Below are 25,933 nucleotides of genomic sequence, written 5' to 3' on the forward strand. Positions count from 1 at the left end.
CGTTACTTGGGAATGCCTCTCTTACACGCTAGAATCAACAAAGAAACCTACCATTTTATTCTTGATAGGTTTAACCAGAAGCTCTCAGGCTGGAAGGCTAAGTCCCTTTCCTTTGCGGGGCGTCTCACTCTTGCTAAATCTTGGCTTGCTTCAATCCCTTACTACTCTATGCAATCCACTCCCTTGCCTAGCTCCTTGTGTGCGCGGATTGAGGAACTCATCAGACATTTCTTATGGGGCCTCAATGGAGGCAAGAGGAAAATGAGTATGGTTAAATGGGACGACATTTGCCTTCCTCCCAATTATAGAGGTCTTGGTTTATGAAAAATGAGAACAATGAACAAATCTTTCCTCATGAATTGGGTTTTCAAATCATTAGCAAGCCACACTCTTTTTGGGTTCAAATTATCATGAGTAAGTATAAGTGCACCTCATATTTTGATGTCACTATCAAGCCAGGGCAAATTTGCTCTCCTTTATGGCGGGCCCTTATGCAAGTTAAAGATGAAGTCCTTATAGGCACTAAATGGCATATTGGTGATGGTTCCCGAGCCCGCTTCTGGTCGGATGCTTGGATGGGAGATTTAGGCCCTCTGAAATTTCTCTCTACAAGTATTCTCACTGATTTTGATCTAAGGTTAAAGGTGAAGGATATGGTGGATGACAATGGAAATTGGAAGTGGGATGAGTTTGCTACTATATTACCCGAATGCTCCATCCTTCAAATTGTTTCCATTCTCCCTCCACGGGACGATCGCAGGACTAATAGTTGCTTCTGGGTTGGCACTTCAAGTGGCAGGTTCAGTGTTAGATCGGCTTACGCTCTTCAAGAGGCTTCTCTTGGTTCTACCATCTCCTCTGATTGGAGATGGATCTGGGACTGGCCAGGCCCTCAACGGATCCGATGCTTCCTATGGCTTGCACACCTGGGCAAACTGCTTACTAACGCTGAAAGAAGCCGAAGACACCTATCCCTCACTAGCTCTTGCTCGATTTGTAATTTTGGGGATGAAACTTTAATCCACATTTTACAGGATTTCCCTAACCTGCAGTTTTGACGCCTTTATACAGGAACCGCCTGACTCTTGGCTCTTGAAAAATCTATAGGGGTCGTCGCACAGGCTGGGTTTTGATGGGCGTGTTTTATTTGGAGTCGCTTGCTGGTTTCTTTGGAGGAACAGAAACGCTGTAATTTTTGAGCTCAAGTCCAAGACATGGTTTGAACTATGTCAGAATATTAGGGCCTTCTGTAATGAGGTTAAAAAGACAAACAATTTACTGTTAAGTGATTCACAGTGACATCAACATCCCAAATTCGAAAAGTTAATTTCTTGGAAACAACCAACTCCGCACTGGGTTAAGCTTAACGTTGACGATGCCTTTAAAGGTAGTGTGCGCTTCTGCTGGCGGATTAATTCGGGACCAAAATGGAAATTGGATCGCTGGCTTTGCAAGGAATATCGGTCACTGTTCCATTACCAAGGCGGAGCTTTGGGGTCTTTTTGAGGGTCTCTCACTGGCTTGGACCAAGAGGCTCCGTTTTGTTGAGGTGGAATCGGATAGCCGAACCGCGATCAATATGATTCAGGACCGAGAGCAATGCCCCAACGACTTTCATAATTTGGTAAATGCCATTGAGGATCTGCTGAGTCGTGACTGGATGGTAGCTGTCTCCCATATTTACCGTGAGGGAAACAGAAGTGCGGACGGGTTAGCGAACCTTGCCTACGATCTTCCTTTGGGCTTGCATATCTTTGACCAACCCCCTAAAGCAATTAAAGACCTTCTTCTTCAGGAAGTCCTGGACGACGTCTCCTTTCTCATGCTGTGTTTCCAGTAGCCCCTAGGCTGCTCTACCTAATAAAAAAAAAGGATCTACATCAAACTCCAACCGTTTTTATATCCATTTTTGTACCGTTACTAACATATAAAAATATTTAAAACAAAAAATATATAAGAAAACGATCAAAATTTCTCTTGTTCACTAGCGATTTCAGTGAAAGAGTATTTTTTACTACGTAGGAAACCTCATTGATATTTCTCAAACTTTTAAATTACAAGGATATCTTTAGAAATATGGAAACCTTTATACTGATTAATTACACCTATGCTCTGTCAATTTTTTTCTTATTTTCTTTATAGCCCCTGAATTACAAAATCGAACATAACTACGAATTTTACTCTTTAGTAATATAAAACCCCTTTTACCATTTAACAAATCAAAATTATCAATAATGATCCCAAAATAAAAAAATCCAAGAATTAAAGTTGTACGGAACTATACTTCACATGCAATTACTATTGTTCAATTTTTCAAATCACAAATTCCGAAAGGTTTTTCTCTTTAAACAATCACTTTTTCTCTCCTAACCAAATAACACTTAAATGATATCAAGATCCAAAAATTCAAGATTTAAAATTATTTAGAATATTATTTTCATCAGCTCTACAATTGGACGTTACGTGCTATTGGATTAGTCACCTTAGTTAATAGTAAAATAGGCTTTTATATTGAGTTCAGGGAAAATTTCTAAAACAGTCCAAAAACAAACTGATCCTAGATCATTCAGATTATAATACATAAGTATAACGGTTGATGTGTGACAATCTGAATAGTTCAAGAACAACTGATCTTGAACCATTGTAAGAACTTTTCAAGTTCACAAACTTTATATCCGTGTTAAAGGCAACATTAGCCATTAAAAACAAACACATATAATTATTTTAAACTAGTAACTCAATTCCAATTTATCTCAATAAAATCATTCCGACAATTTAGTGATCAGAATACATTAGTATAATGACATAGCTGACATATTATTATTAGTCAATTTAGATTTCTAACCAAAACGACATGTGACAGTCATATATGTATTCCATGGTTATTACCAGTGTTGTAAAAATCGGTCAAGTCGGCGACTAATCGGCCGATATATCGGTGTTTTTTACAACACCGACCGATTTTATATAACTGGTCGGCATAAGTCGGGAGTCCGATTTTCTTCCGCCTAGGCGGTTCAAATCGGGTTAAGTCGGACAAGTCGGGTTAGGCGGGAAAATCGGTCTAGGCAGAAAAAATCGACTGAAATGGGTTAAAATCGGCCCAATTTATAAATTACAATTAGTAAAAAATAATACAAGTAATCAGTATTAACTAATAACTATTTTATTATTTATTTAAAATAAATATTTATATTTTTCTATTATATAATATTTATTATTATTATTATTAGATAGTATAATTTATATTTTAAATGTGTTTATATAATATTTATTTAATATAAATCTAAGAAATAGAAAAATACAAATCCGATTAATTTTCGATTAATCCCCGATTAATCTTTGGAGGTCTTGTCCGCCCGACTAGCGTTTAGCGACTTTTACAACACTGGTTATTACTGTGTCGATTATTTTTATGAAAAAAAAGGACCTATTCATGAAGTTGGTGGAGGATAAGAGTTGGTTAAATGTAGTTATGGACTTTGAGAATTGAGAATCGAAGGGTTTGATCTTTTGAGAATTTAGGGTTAGAAATTTAAGTTACTGGTTATATATATTGTGAGTTTTATTTTAACTGTGGTTAGATTTAGGCAACTGGGTAGATTAAAGATAAGAAAAATTTAGTTTTTCTTTTGTGAAAAAACTCGACACGTGGCAGTAGGCCGACTCTGTACATAGGTTAGGAGTGCGGCCGTCTTAGGTCTAAAGAGGACCAAATAACATGTTTATTTTGGGTTTAAAATGGGTCCAAATTTATATTTTTAAATTTTTAACTACATTTTTTTTATATTAAGGATCTCTTATCTCTTATTTCGATTAGGACCCATAAAATGATAGGACCGATTCTGTGTGGAAGCCAGTTGTTATTTTAGTTAGAGATTTGAGTTGACTCGTATTGATGTGTTAATCATATCATCATTTCAATGATTCTAATCACTAAAATCACTGAAGCGGCCTAATTGAGATAAAAAAAAATTAAAGTTAAGTGATGTTATTGAGACAAATTGAAATTGAGTAATCATTTCAAAACAACCATATAAATTTAGTAAATAATAGTGTTGGGGGCTAATTTTTTTTTTTTTTTTTTTGTGTGTGTGTTTTAGCAATAGGTTTTTTTTTTATAGAAATTGGGACGAGACAGAACTTGAGCGGGGTGAGCACCCATGGCCCAAGAACTGTCAAACCGCAATATATTAATAAAAGAAAAAAAGAGAGTGTTTGAACAAGAGAAGAAGAAGGAGAACAAATAAAAAGAAGAGGAGAGGAGAAAAGATAGGAAGAGTCAAGAAAAACATAAGTGTGAAATACTACAAATGTCATCATTGATAAACCTGTGACAAAAAGCAGGAGCTGAAGGCCACCAATTGATCACTGAGGAAGAGACTCCAAACTTTGTCAATGTATTTTTTTGTTTTAATTTAATTAATTTTGCAATAAAATAAAAATGTGATAAAAAAATAGAAAATAATATCAAAAGATTATTATAAAAAAGAAAACAGAAATAAAAAAGAAAAGAAAGGAAATAATAAAAATCAGGGGTAAATTTGCACCATTTTTCCAACAACCCGTCCAGCAACTTCGGCAACGAAAATGGACCCTGAAATAGTGAAATATCGGACATCAGTATTTTTTTTAGAAAGTTCGGGATGTTAGCTTCCCGGAGTGTAAAAAACGGAGCTGTAACGAAGCCGATAAATTTTTCAAAGAGCAACAGTGCTGAAAACGGGTTTGAACTTGTCTACACATTTGAGGAACGTATTTCACGGCCTTAACCCCATGTTCTTTTTTTAATTTATGGGAAGGTAATGGGATCATGGATGAGAAATTTAAGAGCCACTTGTTGAATGAATGATTTGATAATGATAGGAATATGGAGATAGACAGATAAGTAATAGGCACAATAATGAATTGAATCAGTTTAATGATTCTGGCTCAGAGGCCTTGTATTTATAGTGAGCCAATAATAGTTTGTATAGGAATACAATACATAAGTATAGTCGTATTGAAACTCTACCTAGCTAGGAATATAGACAGAGTGAAACTCTAACTAGATAGGAATCTATTTACAGAGATAATTAGAATATTATCTCTAACACCCCCCCTCAAGCCGATGGCGGGCACGAACAAAGAGGCGGGAGCGTAGCATCGTGAAACGAGCCGGAGCTAGCGGCTTGGTGAGTATGTCTGCAACCTGATCATCGGTTGGAATAAATCTGATACTAAAAAATCTTCTGTGAACTTGTTCACGAACAAAATGATAGTCTAGCTCAATGTGTTTCGTGCGAGCATGAAACACTGGATTTGAGGTGAGATAGATTGCTCCAACATTGTCACACCATAACTGAACCGGGGTGGGTAATGGAAATCCGAGATCGGAGAGAAGAGATTTGAGCCATAGCAGTTCGGCAGTGGCATTTGCTACTGCTTTGTATTCGCTCTCCGTTGAGGATCTGGCTATTGTGGGTTGCTTGCGGGTCTGCCACGATACAATGCTGGATCCAAGATAGACACAGAAGGCACCCGTGGATCGTCGATCATCAGGACACCCTCCCCAATCACTATCTGAGTAGCAATGGATGTGCTGTATTGGTTTGACAGACATGACTATGCCAAAATCTGATGTACCCTGAACATAGCGTAAAACCCTCTTGGCTCCTTTCCAGTGTTCATCAGTTGGACAGTGTAGAAACCAGGTTAGAAGAAGATACTATAGGGTTGGGATTAGAGAAATTACCTGGATACGGGCCGAGTAGAGATGGTAGTTGACACGATGTGCTTACCCCTGAGTTGCTAGATGAAGGTGATGATGCAGTGATTGTTGATGCAGGAAAGACTTCTTCATTGTGCTGCACAAACTTGCAGATGTATATGCGTCCGGTGGCATATTCAAGACAGATATCCCCGGAATGATTTTCTGATGGACCAAGGTAGACACATAGCTTGGAGCGAAAATCAAATTTGCGCTGATTGTATGGACGAAGAAGGGGATAAATACCACTGCCAAAAAATGCGTAAGGCCTTATAGGCAGGTTGTTTCTTGTAGAACAAGAAATAGGGTGACTTGTTGTTTAGGATTTTGGTGGGTAAGTATTTAATTAGCCTAATGATGTGTATCATGGCATAGTTCCAAAATTTTGGAGGTAAAGATGCATTGGCTAGCAAAGTAAGGCAAGTGTCAACAACATGTCTAATTTTCCTCTCAGCTATACCGTTTTGTGCATGAGTGTGAGGGCATGCAATCTTGTGTATAATGCCATGGCGTTTGAAAAAAGGTTGTAGTTTTTGAAACTCCCCCCCAAGATCAGAGTAAATGTTTTTAACCCTTGCACTATACTGATTAGAGATCATGGCATAAAAATCACAGAAGGTTGAAAAGACATCACTCTTATTCTTTAAACAAAAAACCCATCCAAATCTGGTGAATTCATCAATGATCATTAAAAAATAACGGTGACCAAGACAAGAAGCAACTGGAGCTGGCCCCCAAACATCCAGATGTAAGTTTTCAAAAGTAAATGTGCTAGAGCGACTAATAGATGGTAAAGAGTTCCTAGCAAGCTTGCCTAATGGACAAAAAGAACATTTGCTAACTGGTTTTGAAGAGGATAGATTGTTTCCTTTGAGAACTGAGCTGACTGTCTGATTCTAACAATGTCCAAGCCGTGCATGCCACCTTTCAAAGGACACCTTCTCTCCAACTAGCGCCTCCTTCAGGGTGGGTGTAAGCACATAAAGTCCATCTTTACTCGGGCCCCGTAACAGGATTTCCCCAGTTGTTTGGTCCTTCACAAGAAAATGGTTAGGCCAAAATTCAAAGAAACATGAGTTGTCACGGGTAAATTTTTGAACAGATAGTAAAGATTTGGTAAGCTTGGGAACAAGTAGGGCATCATTAATTTTCAAATTATTGATATTTGAATTTCCAAAGTGAGAAATTTGCAAACCTTGACCATTGCCAAACTGAACTGTATCATATCCTGGATATGGCTGCATTTGTTGGAGTTGAGCTGGATTTGCCGTCATATGATTAGTTGCTCCTGTGTCTGGGTACCACGGCTGATTAGGACCCATGAATGGATTCGGTGGTTGTTGCCATGCCATGTGCGCTTGTGGGCCAGGATTTTATTGTGTTCTTGAATTGTTCTTTGGTCTTTTGCATTTGTCAGCCCAGTGGCTTGGATCACCACAGTTGTAGCACTTGCCACTTCTTCTTTTCTTTGGATTCTGCTTCTTTGCTTAATTTGCTTCCATGGTGGATACATTGGCCTCAGGCTGAAGCAGAGTTGTCTTTCTGGTTGATTGAATCATGCCCTCAACTATCTTCAAGCTATGCAAAATCTCTTGATAGTTGATGTTTGTACCGCGCTGAGTTACAAGATTTTGAACAGTGGAGCGATACTCTTCTGCTAAACCTTTGTAAAGGACTAACGGTAGTAGATGCCGAGGATACGGATTCCCTGAGGCAGCCAGATCATCAAGGATGGATTTCACTTTTTGCATATATGCCGTAACAGACATTCCTCCTTGCTCAAGTTCATGCAGTTCGACTCCCATCTGAAACTGCTTGCTGCCTGTAATTAGCCCGTAGGCATCCTCTAAGGCTAGCCAAATATCATGTGAGTATTTGAGATATGCAATCTCAGAAAACACCTCTTCGGTGATTGAATTTAGGAGCAAAGTCCTAACCACATTTTCTACATCATCCCATTGAATAAACGATGGATTTATGATTAAATCCGCAGCTGATGTCACAAAACCTGTTCTAGGAATAAATTTGGGTGGTGGTGGTGTTAAACTAAGAATGTGAGGAAGAAGATGATAGGTTTGAAGGGTAGATTCCATGGACATTCTCCATGCTTTGTAGTTGTTCGGGTTTAATTTGATGTTGATATTGATGTTTGTGGGTGGTTGTCTAGGTTGTTCAACATGAGTGGGTATAGGTTCTGGATGGACAAGATTGTTTGTATTATGAGGGATGGATGAAGAAATAAAATTATGTCTAACATTGGTTGACGGTGCATCAACAGTGTTATGAAAAGAATTTGAGAAGAAAGATGGTGAGGGATCATAAGATAATTGAGTATTGTAACAAAACGGTGAAGTATGAGATTCAGAAATAACCTGATTTTTGTTACTGGCTTCAGCCGCCTGATATGCTGCTAGGGCAGCCAGAACTGATGGAGAAAATAGAGTCGGAGGTGTTGCAGATTGTTGTGCCTGAACGGATGGCTGCTGAATCGGAACTTGCGGATTCCGTATTTGTGGAATAGCCGCCTGATATGCCGTGAGTGCGGCTAGAATTTCAGTGTCGTTGGGTGTGGTCGGTGTCGCGGTTTGCATTGGAGCCGCGGAAGGAAGACGGCTCGCGGTTTGGATCGACGCTGCTGTTGTTGTTGGGTGTGCAAACGGTGAGCGTGCGCTGGCCGCTTGGAATGCTCTAAGCGCAGCTTCGACTTCCGGGGCCAGCGAGTTCGCCGCGCCGGTTGCCTCCTGATTTTGCGCAACCTTCGCAGGCTCCCCCCCAGCCATGGTCGTCGGAGGTGCCGTAGTGGGCGCACGGGCGCTGGCCGCCTGAAAAGCATGGAGTGCCGCCTGAACTTCTGGGGACAGCAGATTCACCGCGCCTATTACGGTTGAGTTTTGCGCAACCTGCGCCGACTGACCCGCAGCCGCAGACGTCGAAGGTCCCACGGTGGGCGCACGGGCGCTGGCCGCCAGATACGTGTGGAGCGCATCGCGGACATCCGCCGGAAAGAAGTCGCCTACCGTCTTCTGTGGTGGCAGAACTGTTGCGGTAGGAGCAGCGACGGTGGTGGCTAGGAATTCCGATTCTCCAGTGACAAACGGTGAGGTGAATCTCCACCCCGACGATGCAAACGACCCTCCGAGGGTGTCGTTCACGTTTTGAGCAGCCGCGGGATCAGAAGCCGTGGTTGGTGCGATGGAGACGGCCGCGACGCCGGTGGCGGCAGCGGCAGCAGCGGCGGTGGCAGTGGCTTTTGCGGCGACGGAAGCTTTGTATTGGGAATAGGTTGGGGGATTGAGGATGATCAGAGGATTCGGAAGATGCGGAAGTTGATACTAATGATACCATGTTGAATGAATGATTTGATAATGATAGGAATATGGAGATAGACAGATAAGTAATAGGCATAATAATGAATTGAATCAGCTTAATGATTCTGGCTCAGAGGCCTTGTATTTATAGTGAGCCAATAATAGTTTGTATAGGAATACAATACATAAGTATAGTCGTATTGAAACTCTACCTAGCTAGGAATATAGACAGAGTGAAACTCTAACTAGATAGGAATCTATTTACAGAGATAATTAGAATATTATCTCTAACACCACTAACATTGAATTTGTTGCTCAAACTACTATAAATTGAGCTCAAATCCTTCATTCCAAAGCTCCACTCAAAATCAATCAAACGTAGAACAAACTAATTTGTCTATAAAATTCCTTGCCAAAATCGGCCATTTTATCAATCTTTAGGTTTCAGAAATCATCCTTTAGCATCTAATCAGTTTAAACAAAGTCTCAATTTCCAGAATTAGTTCTTCAATCTCCCGTTCTTCAGAAAAGCTTCCAATTTTTAGAAACTTCAAATCTGAAATTCTCTTAGTTTACTCAATCAATTCTCAAATCGTTTTTTGCAATCTCTTAGTTAAGTCATTTAGATCATTACCCAATTCTCGATTCGAACTCTCTTAGTCTAAATCAAATTTCACGATTGTCATCTTCCTCCGAGCTTTAAGCATTTTTCGTGAAACCGAGATCACCGAAACTCCATTTTCGAGTCATTCTCAGTTTACACACCTATTCTAAATCACGTTTAAAAACTTTTTATTGATCTCAATCAATTAAAAAAACCTAGAAACAAGCTTTTGAGTTTTTCATTATTTAAAAATTCATCAAACAATTTTTCTGGTGAGCCGTTTTCCAAATTTTATTTCGTAAAAAACGACCCATATAGTCTTCTTAATCGTCCTTAAAACACCCTCCCTCCACCAAACAGAAGCAAACTTTTGGTTTTTCAACTATCAAACAATTATTCTGTCGCTGCATTTTCAATAATTTATTCTGACTGCTTTACTCGACTTTTTTTCCTAAAATTCCATTTCTAGACATTTTCTTTGCACACTAACTTTAAATACTAGCCTTTGTTTGGTTCAAATCCGATCTCTACAGCCCCCGTAATCGATCCCGAAAGTCCCACAAAAGTATCAGTTTAGTCCCATTTTACTGATGACTTGGTGATAAATTGCTGGTGCAATCCCTGAACTCTCTGAATTGCTCCAAATTCGCCCAGAATTACCCGGACAACGCAACAGCTCCCGAGCCGATTTTCCAGAGTTCTAATCCTCAATTTCACACATCCCAACGACATCAAAGAGATCGGTTAATTTTATTTCATCCCGTATATATTTGTTTTTGTGACGTATTTATATTTCTAGGTTTAAAGTTATCGTTTTTAAGTTGTAATTTTTATGCTTATTTGTAATACAAAAATATTAAAAAATATTTACAAAATCAATAAAAATATAAAAGAAAATTAAAAAAACATTATATCTTTGTGTCGTTTTATTGCTTTATTTTTGGTACTTATATTAAAAAATTGTTTTTCCGACCGACCTATCAAGTAACGTCGGAGCCCAATACCGTTGTTTTTATTTTCAGTCCTTGTAACGATCATCAATCGCTTTTCGTGTAGAATTCAAGTAATTTAGGTGCATTTTATTTATTTACTTTATTCAATTACCATTTTACCCTTTCAGAAATAGCTTCTCTGGCACGCCCGCATTATTTTTACCATTTTTAATTCTCACGAACGCGTATCAAGGTTGAAAATTGGGATATTTTGAAAATATCGCCAACAAATAGTAAAGTTCATCCAGTCATATAGGGATGTAAACAGGATGGGGAATGCATTTCCCATCTCCGTCCTCGCGAGTTAAACGGGAAGAAATTTATCCCTATCTCCGTCCCGTGGGGAATCCTCATTCCCTGTTTATAGATGTTTCAAAAAAAATTGTTGGGCCCACGAGTTCACCAACAGCTCCACCATTAGTATGATATTGTCCGCTTTGGGCCAAGCCCGCACGGATTTGTTTTTGGGCTCCTTCCCAAAAGGCCTCATACTAAGGTAGTTGGTGAACTTCTTTATAAACTATGTAACTCCCTTGTATCTTTCCGATGTGAGACTTAGGATGTATACCTAACAATCCTCCCCTCAGACCAATGACCATAAGACCACGAGCCTCCCCTTCAGCGATAATCTGTCTAATCATCTTGTACCGCCGCCAATCCGCGAAACACCCTGCCTGACCACCACAATATCAAGAAGACTTTCGACACAAGGCACCAAGCACAGATTTCCCATCGCGAGGTCACACTGAGAGCCTCCCACATCTCCTTAGATCTCATGCACCATGACTCCGAGCATTGCATGCACGTTCTCCCAGTCGAACCATCGGCTCTGATACCATTTGTTGGGCCCACGAGTTCACCAACAGCTCCACCATTAGTATGATATTGTCCGCTTTGGGCCAAGGCCACACGGATTTGTTTTTGGGCTCCTTCCCAAAAGGCTTCATACTAGATATTTGGTGAACTTCTTTATAAACTATGTAACTCCCTTGTATCTTTCCGATGTGAGATTTGAGATGTATACCCAACAAAAATTTTTCCATTCCCTGTTACATGCGGGGAATCACCGTTTATGTTAGTAATACTTAAAACTTTTAAGAATAAGGAACTAATAATATCAAGCATCAACAATCATTATCAAATTTTTCAAACCACAGAAAACTAAAAATTGAAAACAATCAATCACTTAATTAAAAAATACTTAAATCATAAAAAAATTAATTATCACGAAAAATAGTCAGGGATCCCCATCGAAGATTAGAGACGGGGATCCCTATAGGGTGGAGATATCTTTTCTCATCCCCACCACGAGAGACAAAACTATCTCCATCCCTGTCTTATAAACGGGATTTTTATCGGAAATTTCCATCTCTATCGGAGCACATCACGGTCAGAGACACGATATCCCCGCCCCATTTACATCTCTACTATGATAAATATAATTAAGGTAATTTTACATTAAACAAGACAATAAAGGTAAAATTGAGGAGCCATTATGGTTTATCCATTTTTTTTATACTTATCCCTAAATTAAAGCACACATGTCTCTCGTGAAAGGAAAAAAATAATCATAAAGATTATTATTATATTTTTTGTTTTGTTTTATTTGTCTCAACAAAATATTTAGATGTAGTTCTTTTCACTACTAGTCAAGTGCTAGATAAGATAACTACACTTTTTATATATCACTACACAACTACCATTCTTCAGTCTTCCCTTCTTCACCACCATCCGTTCTTATAAGATTCTTTTTGGTAAATTACACCCATGACCATTCAACTTTATCAATTTTCATAGTATTACTACAGTAAAACCTCTATATAGGAATACACTTGTGACCGGTCTATTTGTATAACAATTGGAAGTTTATTACTAAATAAAGTTTGATAATAGAGGTTATTACCAAGTTGAGACTGAGTTTTTTTATAATAAAATAGATGTTATTCTTATATAGAGTATTCCTATATAGATGTTTTACTGTACTAAACTTCAAAATGCAACATAAAATTCACTGAACTTTACATTTTATTATGCATGTAGCAATTAAACTTTAACTAACTCATAAAAATAATTTTTAACGATCTCAAAATGAAAATATTCAAGAATTAAAGTTGTTCAGAATTATATTTACTATGAAACCATATTTTTTATTTTCAAAATTACCATTTTTGAAGCCATCTCTTTCTATAAATCCACTTTCTCTTCTAACCAAACAACATTTAAATGATCTCAAAACGAAAACTTCTAAGAATTAAAATTGCTTAAAATATCATTAATTCCTGGAATTTTTTATTTTGAGGTATTCATAGAAATTTAGTAGCCACAGGTGTAACAAATTGTAAAGTTCAGTGGTTTTTATATTATATTTTGAAGTTCAGTAACCATACTGTACAAATAGGCAAAGTTCAATGACCATGAGTGTAATTTACCCTGATTTTTTTTCTTTCTTTTTTATTCTAAAAAACAGTGCTTTTTCGTTATTATATTTATTTTCATTATATATATATATATAGATATAGGAAATGCCCCTATTAACAAAACTGAATAGGATCATAAGTTTGGTTGGTGATAGATAGGAGTTGAGTTATTTTGATCCCCACATGGCTGATTCTGAACATTCTTCTACTTCTGATGAGATCTACTTGGACTATCAAGGTTCTTAATTCACCTACTTACTACTTTTTCTTTTCCTCTGTATTTTCTTCAATTTCTCTTTTTGTTCCAACGTTGGATTCAGTGGCAGAACGGGGTCTATTGCATTCTCGGCTACCGAAATCCGCTCTTAGATGAGTGTTTTCAGGTGGCCTGGAATCTCATTCTTGGCTCCGCGGCTGATTAGATTCTTTAGTTTTTATTGTCTGGAAGGGAGTTCATGGAGTCTGTTACATTCTTGGCCACCAAAATCCGCTCTTAGACGAGTGTTTTAGGTGGCCTCAACTCTCTTTCTTGGCTCCGCCGCTAATTAGATTCTTTAGTTTTGAGTTTTTATTGTCTGGAAGGGAGTGCACGGTGTCTGTTGCATTCTCTGCCACCGAAATCCGCTCTTAAATGAGTGTTTTCAGGTGGTCTAGACTTTCTTTCTTGGCTCCGTCTCTGATTAGATTCTTTAGTTTTGAGTTTTTATCGTCCGAAAGGGAGTGCATGTTGTCTGTTGCATTCTCAGCCACCAAAATCCGCTCTTAGATGAGTGTTTTCAGGTGGCCTCAGACTCTCCTTCTTGACTCCGCCACTAATTGGATTCTTTAATTTTGAGTTTTTATTGTCTGGAAGGGAGTTCACAGAGTCTGTTACATTCTCTGCCACTGAAAAATCCTTTTTTAGAGGAGCAGATTCAGATAGCCCTCTGACTAGAAAAAGGGTCTCGAGGTGCTGAAATACCCTAGACTCACTTTCCTGGCTCCGCCGCTGATTCGATCCTTTATCTGAAGTTTTGAATTTTTAATGTCTGTTACATTCTCGGCCACCAAAATCCGCTCTTAGATGAGCGTTTTCAGGCAACTTTTGACTGGAAAGAGGGTCTGGAGATGCTCCAATAGCATCCCAGACCACATTTCTAGCTCCGCCACTGATTTAATTCTTTTTACTGTCTCGAAGGGAGGGCACTGTGTCTGTTGCATTTTCGGCCACCGAAAATTTACTCTAAGATGAGCATTTTCAGGTGGCCACTGACTAGAAAAAGGGTCTGGAGGTGCTGCAATAGCACCCCGGACTCTCTTTCCCGGCTCTGCCACTATTTGGATTCTTAATTGAAGTTTTAAATTTGTGCTTTTTGGTTTTCAGATGAAGAGAACTCAAAGCTGGAATTCTCTGAAGATGAGGAAGAACTTGTAATTAGGATGTACAATTTGGTTGGAGAAAGGTACCTTTCTTAATTTTCATTTTCTGACACGACAATACGATTTACAGAGATTATCTGTTTGACACGATTATGTAATTTCTAGGTGGAATCTAATTGCTGGGAGGATTCCAGGAAGAACAGCAGAGGAGATTGAGAAGTACTGGAATTCAAGATATTCAACTAGTTCTTAAATTTGTAATCCAAGTTTTTTTTTTTAAAATTCGTGGGGTTGTTTCATGATTTTCTTCACTTTTTAAATTCTTTAATCATTATTATCAGTTTAAATTTTTGAATTAAATGGTTATTGGCATGTTATCGGAGACTCTGTCATGGAACCGAACTAAAAGCTCGAGCTTATAGTTAAGGCCCAATCATATATCTTATATTAATCTCCGACACTTAAATCGCGTAGTTTTAAAAGTTTAAAATCCTAACAACTCTATTTATCAGTTGATTATTTGTGTAAGGAGTAAGATATATGTTAATAATAAGGGTAAACTCAAAAAAAAAAAAAAAAACCACGGTCATACAACAAGTGTTTTTTTTTTTTTTTTGACGAAGAGAGAACCGGGTTTTTCGTTTTGTTAAAAACGATAAATTTTTAGTTTCACGCTATAAAAATGACCGTTGACGATCATAAAATGAAAAATTTCAAGAATTAAAGTCGTTTAGTATCACATTTACTGTGGAACCAAATTTTTTATTTTTCAAAATCATCATTTTTGGATTTGGCTCTCTAAATATTCACTTTCTCTCTTCTTCACATAATAACATCATAAATAACTAAAGTTGAAGAATTGAAGTTGCTAAGAATATCATAAACTTTTTAGAATTTTTTAATTTTGACATCGTCAACGGTCATTTTAAAAGTATCAATTTAAAAGATCATTGTTTTTAGCACCGCAAAAAACCTCTATCATCTTTCTAAGATCACTAATTAACAAAAATTATAATCACAAGTTTTTTTAATTTACCCTAATAATAATAATAATAAAACTATTTTCCAATTTATCTTTCAATTTAATATTTTAGATTAATGGATTCCTTGCAAGGATTTGAACGATGGTTCTACCTCTATGAAAACTCCAAAGAATAACAAGAAAGAATCAAACTTAGCCAAGAAAATTGTTATACCAAATTCTCTATCTCTTTACATTATATTGTGTTCTGTACTTATTGGACAAAAAACTGATGGTCAACTGATGCAGAATACTGGAACAATATATTTGTATTTTTTAATTTGAAAATAACTTAATCTATCAATATTATTGCTAATGTCAGGGGCGGAGACACCCCTGCGACGCCAAACCCCCTACCATAGATAATTTCAGCAAATTAAAGTTGAGGGTAGTTAATTAGCTTATTAAATTTCAATTTTATTATAAAATCAAACTTGATTAATGGATAAATTACACTCATGACAACTGAACTTTACCCATTTTAACATTATGGTCACTGAACTTCAATTCTTAACGGCATGACCATGGAACTTTGACCATTCAACTTTAACTAACTCCTCAAAATAATCGTTAATAATCTCAAATAAAATATTCAAGAATTAAAGTTATTCGGAACGACATTTACCATGAAATCACATTTTTTATTTTCCAAATTATATTTTTTGGAGTTTTCTCTATCCAAAAATTCACTTTCTCTCTTCTAATCAAACAACACCTACGAAAATTTTCAAGAATTAAAGTTCATTTGAATATCATTAACTCTTCAAATTTTTTATTTTAAAACCGCCAACTATCATTTTAAAACGTTGAGTGGTCACCGATGTTAAAAATGTGTAAAGTTCAGTGGCCATAATGTTAAAGTGAGTAAAGTTCAATGGCCATAGATGTAATTTATCCCTGGATTAATATATGATAAAGATAAATTTCTCTCAGTTTGTTCAAAACAACTTAATCTTCTAGTTCAACTTTGAAACTTTTATTTTTTTTACAGAAAAATTAGTTCTGGACCACTCAGATGATAACATATGTATATATACGTAAAAGAATTCAACAATTTCGATTTAACAAAAATAAATAAATAGAGCATGCATGTGTAAAATTGACAAACTCTAGCAAAATAATCCTCATTTGTGATATTTCATGTTGAATTAGAAGTGGGATTATTTTCCAAATTGGGACACCCATGGTCTTATCCTTAATAATATCCCCTAATTGGAATTTTGTTCTCAACTTTTATGATAAATGAACAATTATTACTCAATGAAAAGATTGATTGAAAGATTTGTCAATTTGCTTGAGTTGTCTAATATTGTCATATCAAGTTTGTCCATTTTCACAACTTTGTGGTGCAAGCACTAGAATCACAATTTATTTTCTACCTCTTATATTTCTTTGCGGGTAAATTACACCCATGGCCACTGAATTTTACCCATTTTTACATTATGGTCACTGAACTGCATTTCTTCCCGGTATGACTAGTGAACTTTACACTTTTTAACACTAGTGACCACTCAACGCCTCAAAACGACCGTTGACGACTAAAAATAAAAAATCCAAAGCGTTAATAATATTCTAAGGAACTTTAATTCTTGAAAATTTTCTTTTTGAGGTGATTTAGGTCTTGTTTGGTTAGGAGATAAAAAGTGAATTTTTAGAGAGAGAAAGCTCCAAAAATGTGATTTTCGAAAATAAAAAATATGGTTTCATGGTAAATGTCATTCTGAACAACTTTAATTCTTGAATATTTTCATTTTGAGGTCGTTAACGATCGTTTTGAGAAGTTAGTTAAAATTGAGTTGCCACCGGTATTAAAAAGTGTAAAGTTCAGTGGCCATACTGAAAATAAATGAAATTCAATGGTCATAATGTGAAAATGGGTAAAGTTCAGTGGCCATGGGTGTAAATTTACCCATTTCTTTGCCCCTTTTAATACTAAGAGAGCACGTGTGTTGAAACGAGTTTTTTTTATTTGGACAAAAATAATTATTAAAAAAATTAAAATTTCAAAATATTAAATTCCAGAATTGAATTAAGTTTGATTTATACTGATGTGTTTGTTATGTGTTGATTTAAATTAAAGCATAAATCCAAAGACAATTTAAAAGGCACTGAGAGCATTAAAGGTCCAAAGCTTAAGTTTGACCCATAAGCCAGATTCGGAACAAAAGCTCGTTGACAGACAAGTCAACTCAGTCGTTCCAAATAAAGCAAACCGACAGAAGACAGAAAACTTTGTCATATAAACGTCTCTCCGTCATCCATTTAAAGAAAGATTTAGCTGAAATCTGTAACGTCAGAAGTCAGAAAACGGTCATTGACGCGCTGCTCAATGGTCGACTGACTCCTCTTATAGCTAAAATGACATAGCTACTAAGAGTTGTGAATTTTTTTTTTTTTTTTGTAACTTTTTGTTTTTATCACAAAAGTGGCTTGTGAATTATCAATCTCATCCCTCATTAATGATATTTCATATGTGTTGAATTAGAATTGGGAATTTTTTTCCAAATTTAGACACCCATTCTTATCCTTAACGATATCTCCTAATTGGAATTTTGTTCTCAATTTCTATGATAAAAGAATAATTATTACTGAAAAGATTGATTGAAATTTGTATAATATTGTCATATCATGTTTGTCCTTTTTCAATACTTTGTGGTGCAACCACTAGAATGAGATATTTCTTTTCTACCTCCCACATTTCTTTGGCCCTTTTAAGAGTGATGTTAATGAGAAAACTCATTTTAGACTAATATAAACTCGTCATATAATAATATTTATAAAATCCAGACCGTCATCCAGAAAAGATTGTTATCACAGTAAAGCTGGTCAATACAATCCCGTCATCCAGAAAAGATTGTTATCACAGTAAAGCTGGTCAATACAATCCCGTCTTGAAGACCTTGGCTCATAAAATCTCAAGAGGTATCGCCAAGAATCAATATGTTACAACAATCACGCCTGATTCCGTAAATCACAGACTAAGTGGGCTTAAGTAATATCAGGGCTCGATATACGGACGCACGTTTATCTATCAACAGATGACACGCAACACATCCTGCTCCTAAGGATCACCTACAACTCTGTAGATGATTCTTGAAATTTTTTATTTTGATTTTACAAATAGCGACAAGCACAATCTTTGTTTTGACAAAAAAAAAAAACGCCAGCCCTTCATCTGCGTAACCACGAGGATTTCTTTTGGAATTAACAGAGTGTCTAGATAACCAGGAGCAATGATGAACGAAACATTGTAACGTCCACTGACCCTAGACCTCGAGTTGGTGTAACAAACACTATAAGAGGAGTGACAAGTCTTACCGAGACTTGTTACAAGGATCAGCCTAGCTCCTCCCATCTTTAGCAGTAGCCTCCTACTACTACTACTACTACTGATGGGGGCATTTAAGGTGTATAATTGCTATCTTTGTATTAATAAAAGCATCCGTGCATTATTTATACGTCATGTCCTCCTCCTATAAGCCTGTTTAATTATCTTTACAAAATTTTAATTTCTTCAATTCATCTACTAAAAAAGGTTTGAAGAAGCCCTTTTCGTGTTGTTATTCGCTGTTATATGTGATTAGTGTGGATTGTCTTTGTGCTATTAATGTGAATGTTTGCTGCTGTATACTCTTAATGTGAATGTTTTCTCTTTATCTAGTTTATGAATTGTCCTAATCCGTAAATATACTTTTTACAGATGTTGTAAGGCAATATGCAAGACATAACTATTGGTTGGTTCACCTCCAGAGAAAAAAAGTAAGCCCCACCTAAAACTATTAATCTGAAACTTTATTTATGGAGAATAAGCCTCAAACCTATATGTTGCAATATATATAAATAATATTAAGTTTTATGTACTAATTTAACTCATGAAGTGAGAAGGAATTCTACATTTAAAATTGAAATAAATAAACAAAATGATTGATGGTTGAATTGTTAATTTTTATTATTATTTTTAAAATGTACACTAATTTAATCCTATATATATCCTCAACTTGGGATGTAAATTGTAATCTAATATACAACTCAATAAGTGATTTCTTAATAATAGATCTCTAAGTGGACAAATTTGAGGTGGGGCTGTAATCGAGCCGAGCCGAGCTTTGGCCTGTTCAAGCTCGGCTCGCTATAAAATTAACGAGCTCGAGCCCGAACCGAGCTTGCTATAAAATTAACGAGCCGAGCCCGAACCGAGCTTTGACTTGCTCAACGAGCTTGAGCCGAGCTTCGAGCTTGTTTCGGGCCCAAAATCCTATTTTGGACTTGGTTCATTAAGAAAATTATCTAACCATGAATTGCTTGTGAGTAAATCGTTAATTATATTTGTGAAGTTTGCTCACAAATAACTCTTTAATTGTGTACATAAACAAGCTCACAAGCAAAGTTCGTGAATAAATAAACAAGATGCTTACAAATAGTTCGTCTATTACTGATTTATTATGTTTGTGAACGAACTAATCTAATAGCAAATGAAATAATATTAAGTTTAGATATTTGTGAACTAACACAAAACTATATAGTTTTCTAGAACACTAAAATTTGTTCATAAATGTTCTAATCGAGCCTGCTCGCGAGCTTTCGAGCCGAGCTTTGATCTGCTCAAGCTCAAGCTCAGCTCGTTTACGAACCGAGCCAGTAAACCATGTTCACGAGCGGCTCGTTTACAAATCGAGCCGAGTCGAGCCGAACTTTTATCGAGCCGATCACCGAGCCGCTCATGAGCGGCTTGGCTCATTTACAGCCCTAGGCGACAATTCCGGGTTGACGTGTGATAATTGTGTGTTAGATTATCATAAGCAATTATATATATAATCGCCCCTGATAGTTGATTACTTTTCGGTTAGCTGATTATGTAAACTTGTTTAATAAAACTTAACTGATTGCTAATAGTTGTTTGTTTAAAATAACAAATAAGAACATAGTAAAACCTTTATTTAGGGTTAAAGGGTGGTAATTAGGGGTAAAAATGTCATTCAGAGGTATGAAGCAATAAGCTAATTGAAAAAACTCGTAAAACCAATTTTTCCAAAATTAGTTTTTTAGACCAATAAACTCTTTCAAGCATCTCTTCACCAAACACCGCTATTAAAGGTTTAACTAGTCAAAACCTTTAAAGTGGCTCAAACATCTAATTTTACCCCAAAAAACTTCTTACCAAACAGGGCCAATATAAAAGGCACCGACCTAAAATGGAGTTTTTATATTAAGCATCAGGTCTTCCATGTCACTTGAAAGACCCTCAATTCATAATTGGACACATGTATTGTGGGCCCATTTAATATTTAAAACAATGGCCCTCTTATAATATGCGTGAGTCCATATTACACATGACAAAATATGCATGAGAGATCCTCCATTTGACATGGAGAACCGGGTGCTCCTAATAATTTCTCCCAAAAATGATGATTGTATCAAACATATCGTACCAGTTAGATTATCTCTATAAATCATATTATCCATATTATCGTATCATAAATTGTTACTCCTAAAATAAACTAAAATTTGACTGCAGAATATGGATTAAGGCACAGAAGACTACTCAAAACATAGCAAACATAAAAAATGATCACTTAGTATCTATGTTGCACGAATACGGAAACGGACACAAACACGGAGACGGAGACGGAATCCATAAAATAACCTTGAAACGACAACAGAAATGGATACTAAACGGACACGTGCAACATAGCTTAGTACCAAAAATAAGGGGTAATTAACTTGACCCAAAGTGAATTTTAGTATTAATCTGGTCATTCAACTTCGCATCTTGGATCAGATTAGTCTAAAATGACAGGTATAACTATTAAAAACAACCAAACGATCTAATTTGACAAAAAAAAATCAAGTTTAGACTAAATTAAATACATAAAATTCAATTTGGACCCAATTGATCTCACAAGCTAAGTTCTTAGAGACTAAATTAACTCATTATACAAATAACTCCAAATCAACGTCATCTCCAGGCTCATGTTATGTATAAAAGTAGTCTATGTTGAACGGACACTCCTTTTTAGTAGCATTTTGTATTTATCATGTATGTGTCTGTATCCATTTCCGTTTGATGGCTATGTTTTAGAAATAATGTTTCCTGATATCCGCTTCTGTGCAACATAGGAAGTAGTCACTCGGTTACAGAACATAGAAGAAATGTAAACAGGCTATTAGGAATAACATCTTCGCACTAATTTTTGTAGCTCTTTTTTTATGTTTTACACCAAACATTAAATATAAAGTGTTTGATTATGATTTAAAAACAACTACTACTAACTATTTAGCAAGGAAAATTGGCTAATATCTATCACCTACGCAACAGAAAACAACAACAAAACTAAACAGGCTTCAAAACTAATATCACGAATTCCTAAAAAATTGGGGGCAAAAGTCCATGTTCCCAACATTTTAAAGGAAGCCATCCTTCAAAAGAACAAAAAAAAATTCTTGACAGGACAGTTTAACTTTACAGAGTTGTGGTTGTGCATTTTCAGTAGTTGTTTCATCAACATAATAATAACAAAGGCATGTACTTCACCTAAAAACTCTCGAAAAAACACGGTAAATACATCACTTGGCAAATATTAACGCAAGAGACAGCAAGAGAGTATAGAAAAAGCTATTATCATCATCATATTTCATTGATTAGGAACTGTGCAAGGATGTTAGTATTTAGTACATTACACAAATAGTGGTGATCTTTACAATGTCAATTTCAAACATGCAAGTACAGTCCTACCGATTGAGATCAAAGCATTCAAGGGCCTAATAAGGCATTACATCTGACCTGAAACACGAATAGCATCCGCTTTGAATTACACATTGCTTTGTTTGTATAACTTTGTGTCCAGTACTTGCTTCCCACACATTGCACAAACCCCTGAAAAATTCATAAGAAAAATAAAAAAATAGCTCCATTGTTATACTACGATTTTTTTGAATCATAAGTATTCACCAGACCAAGCATGGTACCTTTTGTATAAGCACAAGTGTGACAGTATTTTCCATCTTGGTGTACTTGCTGCTTGCAAATCACGCACTTTGTATTTCCATAAGGAGTCCATCTGTAAGCAAAAAATGTGACAGTATAAGCAAATAAGCAACATAAGATTGCCCCATCAAGAGTTATGGATATTTACTAAAACAATTTACATTTTAACTACACTAGTAAATGACATGCCTAGTATAATTTACAAGAACATGTCACGTACTAGAAGAGTTCAGGGACTAAATAAGTAATTAGCCTTGTTAGTTAAGTTAGTTACTTATTTTAATGTGTTCTGTTATCTCTGTATTGCTGGCACTGAGTGGCCATTTTAATTCCCTAAAGCCTATCTTAGAGAATAGATTCTCTAGGTTGTTAGCTATTTTGTTTGGTAGTGAGTTTGTTAGTACAGTTGTGCCTGCTGCTAACAAACTATTTGTTTTTACTGCCTATTTAGAGGCTGAGTGTGACACTGTTTCCTTATGCACAATTTTAATGAAATCCATTCCTTCTTTTCTCTGTTTTCTCTCTTCTTCCTCCTAAATCTCTCTTCTTCCTCCTAAATCTCTCTTCTACTCTCCCTAATTTTCTTACTCAGAACCCTAGTTCTGACAGAACACAAGGTAACTAAACCAGAAAAAAGAAGGAACTTGAAACCATGGTTCCGAACACTAACAGTTTCACGCGCATCCATTCTAGAAGATCAATAACTGAACAATGTAAATGATACACATTATTTGCTTATGATTTCAATCAAATTTAGATTCAAACAACTCCAATTTCTTGATAGAATCCCGATGCAAGGGATGCAACTTCTAGAGAGACCAATTACCCGACCTAGAGTTAAAAGATTTCAAGAGGAACTTCAAGCATTCTTGATACATTTGCAAGAAGTCGTGAATAAAAGTGAAGCTTTAATGAAGATTTGTCATTTTATCACCCTCCAGTTGCAAGGAAAGAGAAGAAGATCAAGCCAAAGAAAAATATTTTATTGAACGTTCCCTGGTTGGGGACCTATTGAAAAACAGCTAAATGACTGACCACAACCGGCCCAGGTTGGAGGCCTGGTTGATGAACGACTAAAGGGACTGACTGACTGATCACAACCGGCTCATGAATCAATTTTAGATCCAACAACCCCAATTTCTAACTTTGAAATCACAAGCTTTTTTTTTTTTATCATAAATGCTTCAAATTCAGTTTAAGATATAAATAACTCTGAATTTCTAGCTTATCAACAGTGATCTGAATTCTTGAGCAGATGAACTACACAAAGTAAACAGGAAATTGCCCCTAATATACCTGTAACCAATGACTAAATGGATCCATAGTTATTAAAGGCGCATGAGGCGCTAAGGTGCTAGGGATCCTGGAGCCTTGGCGCATGGTGCACGACGATGGCGCGCGCCATAGCGATACAAGGCGCACTTATAAAAACAAAAATTATAAAACTAACATAAAAATACAATGAATACTAAATCATGACAATATTAAGCATAAATAGGTTTTAAAATGCAAAATAAACCCCATGTTAGAAAGCTAATGTTGAATAGTAAATCCTAAGTTCTACTCCTCATCAAAACTCTCCAAATTAACCACTCATGTTGATTTGAATTCCCTTGGCTACTTTGTTTCTGTTTGAATTCGTTTTTTGTGTTTTGTCCTACTAAACTTTTTCCTCTTATAATAAGATTATGTCGTTACCTCTTCTAATTAATTCAAATGTATAATCTCTCTTTCATTTTAATATATATTTTTTTTCTCATGTTGCACCCTTCAGAACACTTGTTCCATATACGTAACTGTCAAAAAACCTATAAACTGCCCCCAACTCACCAAGGCACGCCTTTGGCAACTGCCCCTTGGCGCAAAATGGCGCACCAGGCGAGCGCCATGGCGCTAAGGCCTGCTCCTGGTGCGCCATAGGCTCGCCTTTAATAACTATGAACAGATCGATTCCACCGCCAATAAGAAGTAACTAAACAATTATGGAAATGAAATAGAAAATTGCGATGTGAACTCGAAACATGAGCTAGAAAATCAATTCACGAACAGCAAACAGACGAGAAAGCGAATTCATTGATAAAACAAACAAAGCATCGAAAATTAATGCCAAAAAATAAAAAACGGTACCTTGTCTTCTTAGAAAGGAGCTTGTTCTCGTTGATCTTACGGCCACCGCTTTCATTGGTGTTGCTGGCTCCTGCCTTCCACTTATCAGGAACTATAACCTTGGATAACTTCTTTTCGCCTGAAAAAGAGAAACCATCCTCTCAAAAAAATGCGGGGAAAAAGTACAAGATAATTGCTTACAGAGTAATTTGCAGTGAACTGATTGACCGAATTGATGAGAATATTTTCAGAAATTTCAGAAACTTACACTTCTCGCACACCATTGTTCTTCCTCAGACGAAATCGGAGCCCTAATTGGAATTTCCCGGACAGAAAAAGTGGGAGGCCCAGCAGAGATCAAAAACCCGATTTCAAGTTATACTTTTGATCCTCGAAATTACTATATTATCCTCTTAGCATAAATATTTAAATTCTTCATTTTTTCTTTGCTAAATATTTAAAAAGAAGGTGCCCGTTATGGTTACTTTGTTTTTTACAAAGTACCGTTATTTGGTGTGGTTTTCACCATTGGATGATAGAGCATAAAATTAATCCAATGGTGAAAACCACACAAAGTAATGGTACTTTGTAAAAAACAAAGTAACCATAGCGAACACCTTAAAAAGAATTAAAGGTCACCCTTAGTTAAAATCGAAGTTTAGATATTAATTCAGTGTTGAAATTGTCAATATTTGATAAATTATGCCAAATTTAATAAATTTTAAATATTAAAATTGATTGTATTTGAATTAATTTGTTAAATGTTACAAATTTGAGAGTTGAATTGATACATAAACTTCAATTTGAATTAAAATAAAAAATTTCTACCAATATTAGAAGCCAAATTGACGATTTATTCATATTTAAAATCACTTAAATTTAGATTTGTATTAAAAAGGTTATTAAATTTCATTTTCTTCTTTCTAGAAAATCACTTAATTGCATAGTTTATTGCAATAAAATTATTATCAACAATTTGTATATAAAACCCACCGGAATATTGTTGCAATACAAAATATTATTATCAATTAAGCACCTAAATCAAAAAGGATGTGATTTTTTAAAATATTTTTTTTTTCTGGTTTAGCATTTGTTATATGGCACACATCGGTTATCATATGTCTATTATGTTAACCATAAAAGACAAACATATCTGACGTAACTCTTAACTGGCATATAATCAAATACCTTACATATTATGTCAATATTCCGATGAGTTTTTTTACACAAATTGGTTGGTATGACTTTATTGAAATCAAATGTAAATTCAATACTCTGTATGTAATATTTGGAGTTTGACGGATTTACTTTCAAGAAAGAAGCATATATCATCTAAGTGGATGTTTAGAGTGAAGTACAATGTCGACGGGAGCAGGGACGAATCCATGATTT

At 36.0% G+C, this 25,933-nt stretch overlaps 2 protein-coding genes across 2 annotated transcripts; one reads left to right on the top strand and one right to left on the bottom strand.

Moving 5' to 3' along the window:
* The first annotated feature begins 13,170 nt into the window (after positions 1-13,170).
* LOC136233085 (MYB-like transcription factor ETC1) lies at positions 13,171-14,806 on the top strand. Its single transcript, XM_066022635.1, has 3 exons — positions 13,171-13,308; positions 14,434-14,512; positions 14,595-14,806. Exons 1-3 carry the CDS (start codon positions 13,254-13,256, stop codon positions 14,680-14,682), a joined length of 222 nt encoding a protein of 73 aa, XP_065878707.1. The 5' UTR covers positions 13,171-13,253; the 3' UTR covers positions 14,683-14,806.
* Positions 14,807-22,052: 7,246 nt separating this feature from the next.
* On the bottom strand, positions 22,053-24,923 carry LOC136233003 (uncharacterized). The gene is made up of 4 exons (XM_066022514.1): positions 24,810-24,923; positions 24,563-24,680; positions 22,417-22,508; positions 22,053-22,324 (listed from the first exon to the last, which is right to left on the bottom strand). The coding sequence occupies exons 1-4, from the start codon at positions 24,823-24,825 to the stop codon at positions 22,260-22,262; spliced, it is 291 nt and encodes a 96-aa protein (XP_065878586.1). The 5' UTR covers positions 24,826-24,923; the 3' UTR covers positions 22,053-22,259.
* Positions 24,924-25,933: the final 1,010 nt, after the last annotated feature.

This window comes from Euphorbia lathyris, chromosome 6 (assembly GCF_963576675.1).
Source record: "Euphorbia lathyris chromosome 6, ddEupLath1.1, whole genome shotgun sequence".
Classification (NCBI taxonomy): domain Eukaryota; kingdom Viridiplantae; phylum Streptophyta; class Magnoliopsida; order Malpighiales; family Euphorbiaceae; genus Euphorbia; species Euphorbia lathyris.

Excerpts from the sequence above, each read along its gene's own strand:
- LOC136233085 (XM_066022635.1), top strand. The coding sequence starts at position 13,254 with ATGGCTGATTCTGAACATTCTTCTACTTCTGATGAGATCTACTTGGAC. Across the intron at positions 13,309-14,433 it reads GATCTACTTGGACTATCAAG|ATGAAGAGAACTCAAAGCTG; the intron begins GTTCTTAATTCA and ends TTTGGTTTTCAG. Across the intron at positions 14,513-14,594 it reads TACAATTTGGTTGGAGAAAG|GTGGAATCTAATTGCTGGGA; the intron begins GTACCTTTCTTA and ends TGTAATTTCTAG.
- LOC136233003 (XM_066022514.1), bottom strand. Across the intron at positions 22,509-24,562 it reads CTCCTTTCTAAGAAGACAAG|ATGGACTCCTTATGGAAATA; the intron begins GTACCGTTTTTT and ends TTTTGCTTACAG. Across the intron at positions 22,325-22,416 it reads CACTTGTGCTTATACAAAAG|GGGTTTGTGCAATGTGTGGG; the intron begins GTACCATGCTTG and ends TGAATTTTTCAG.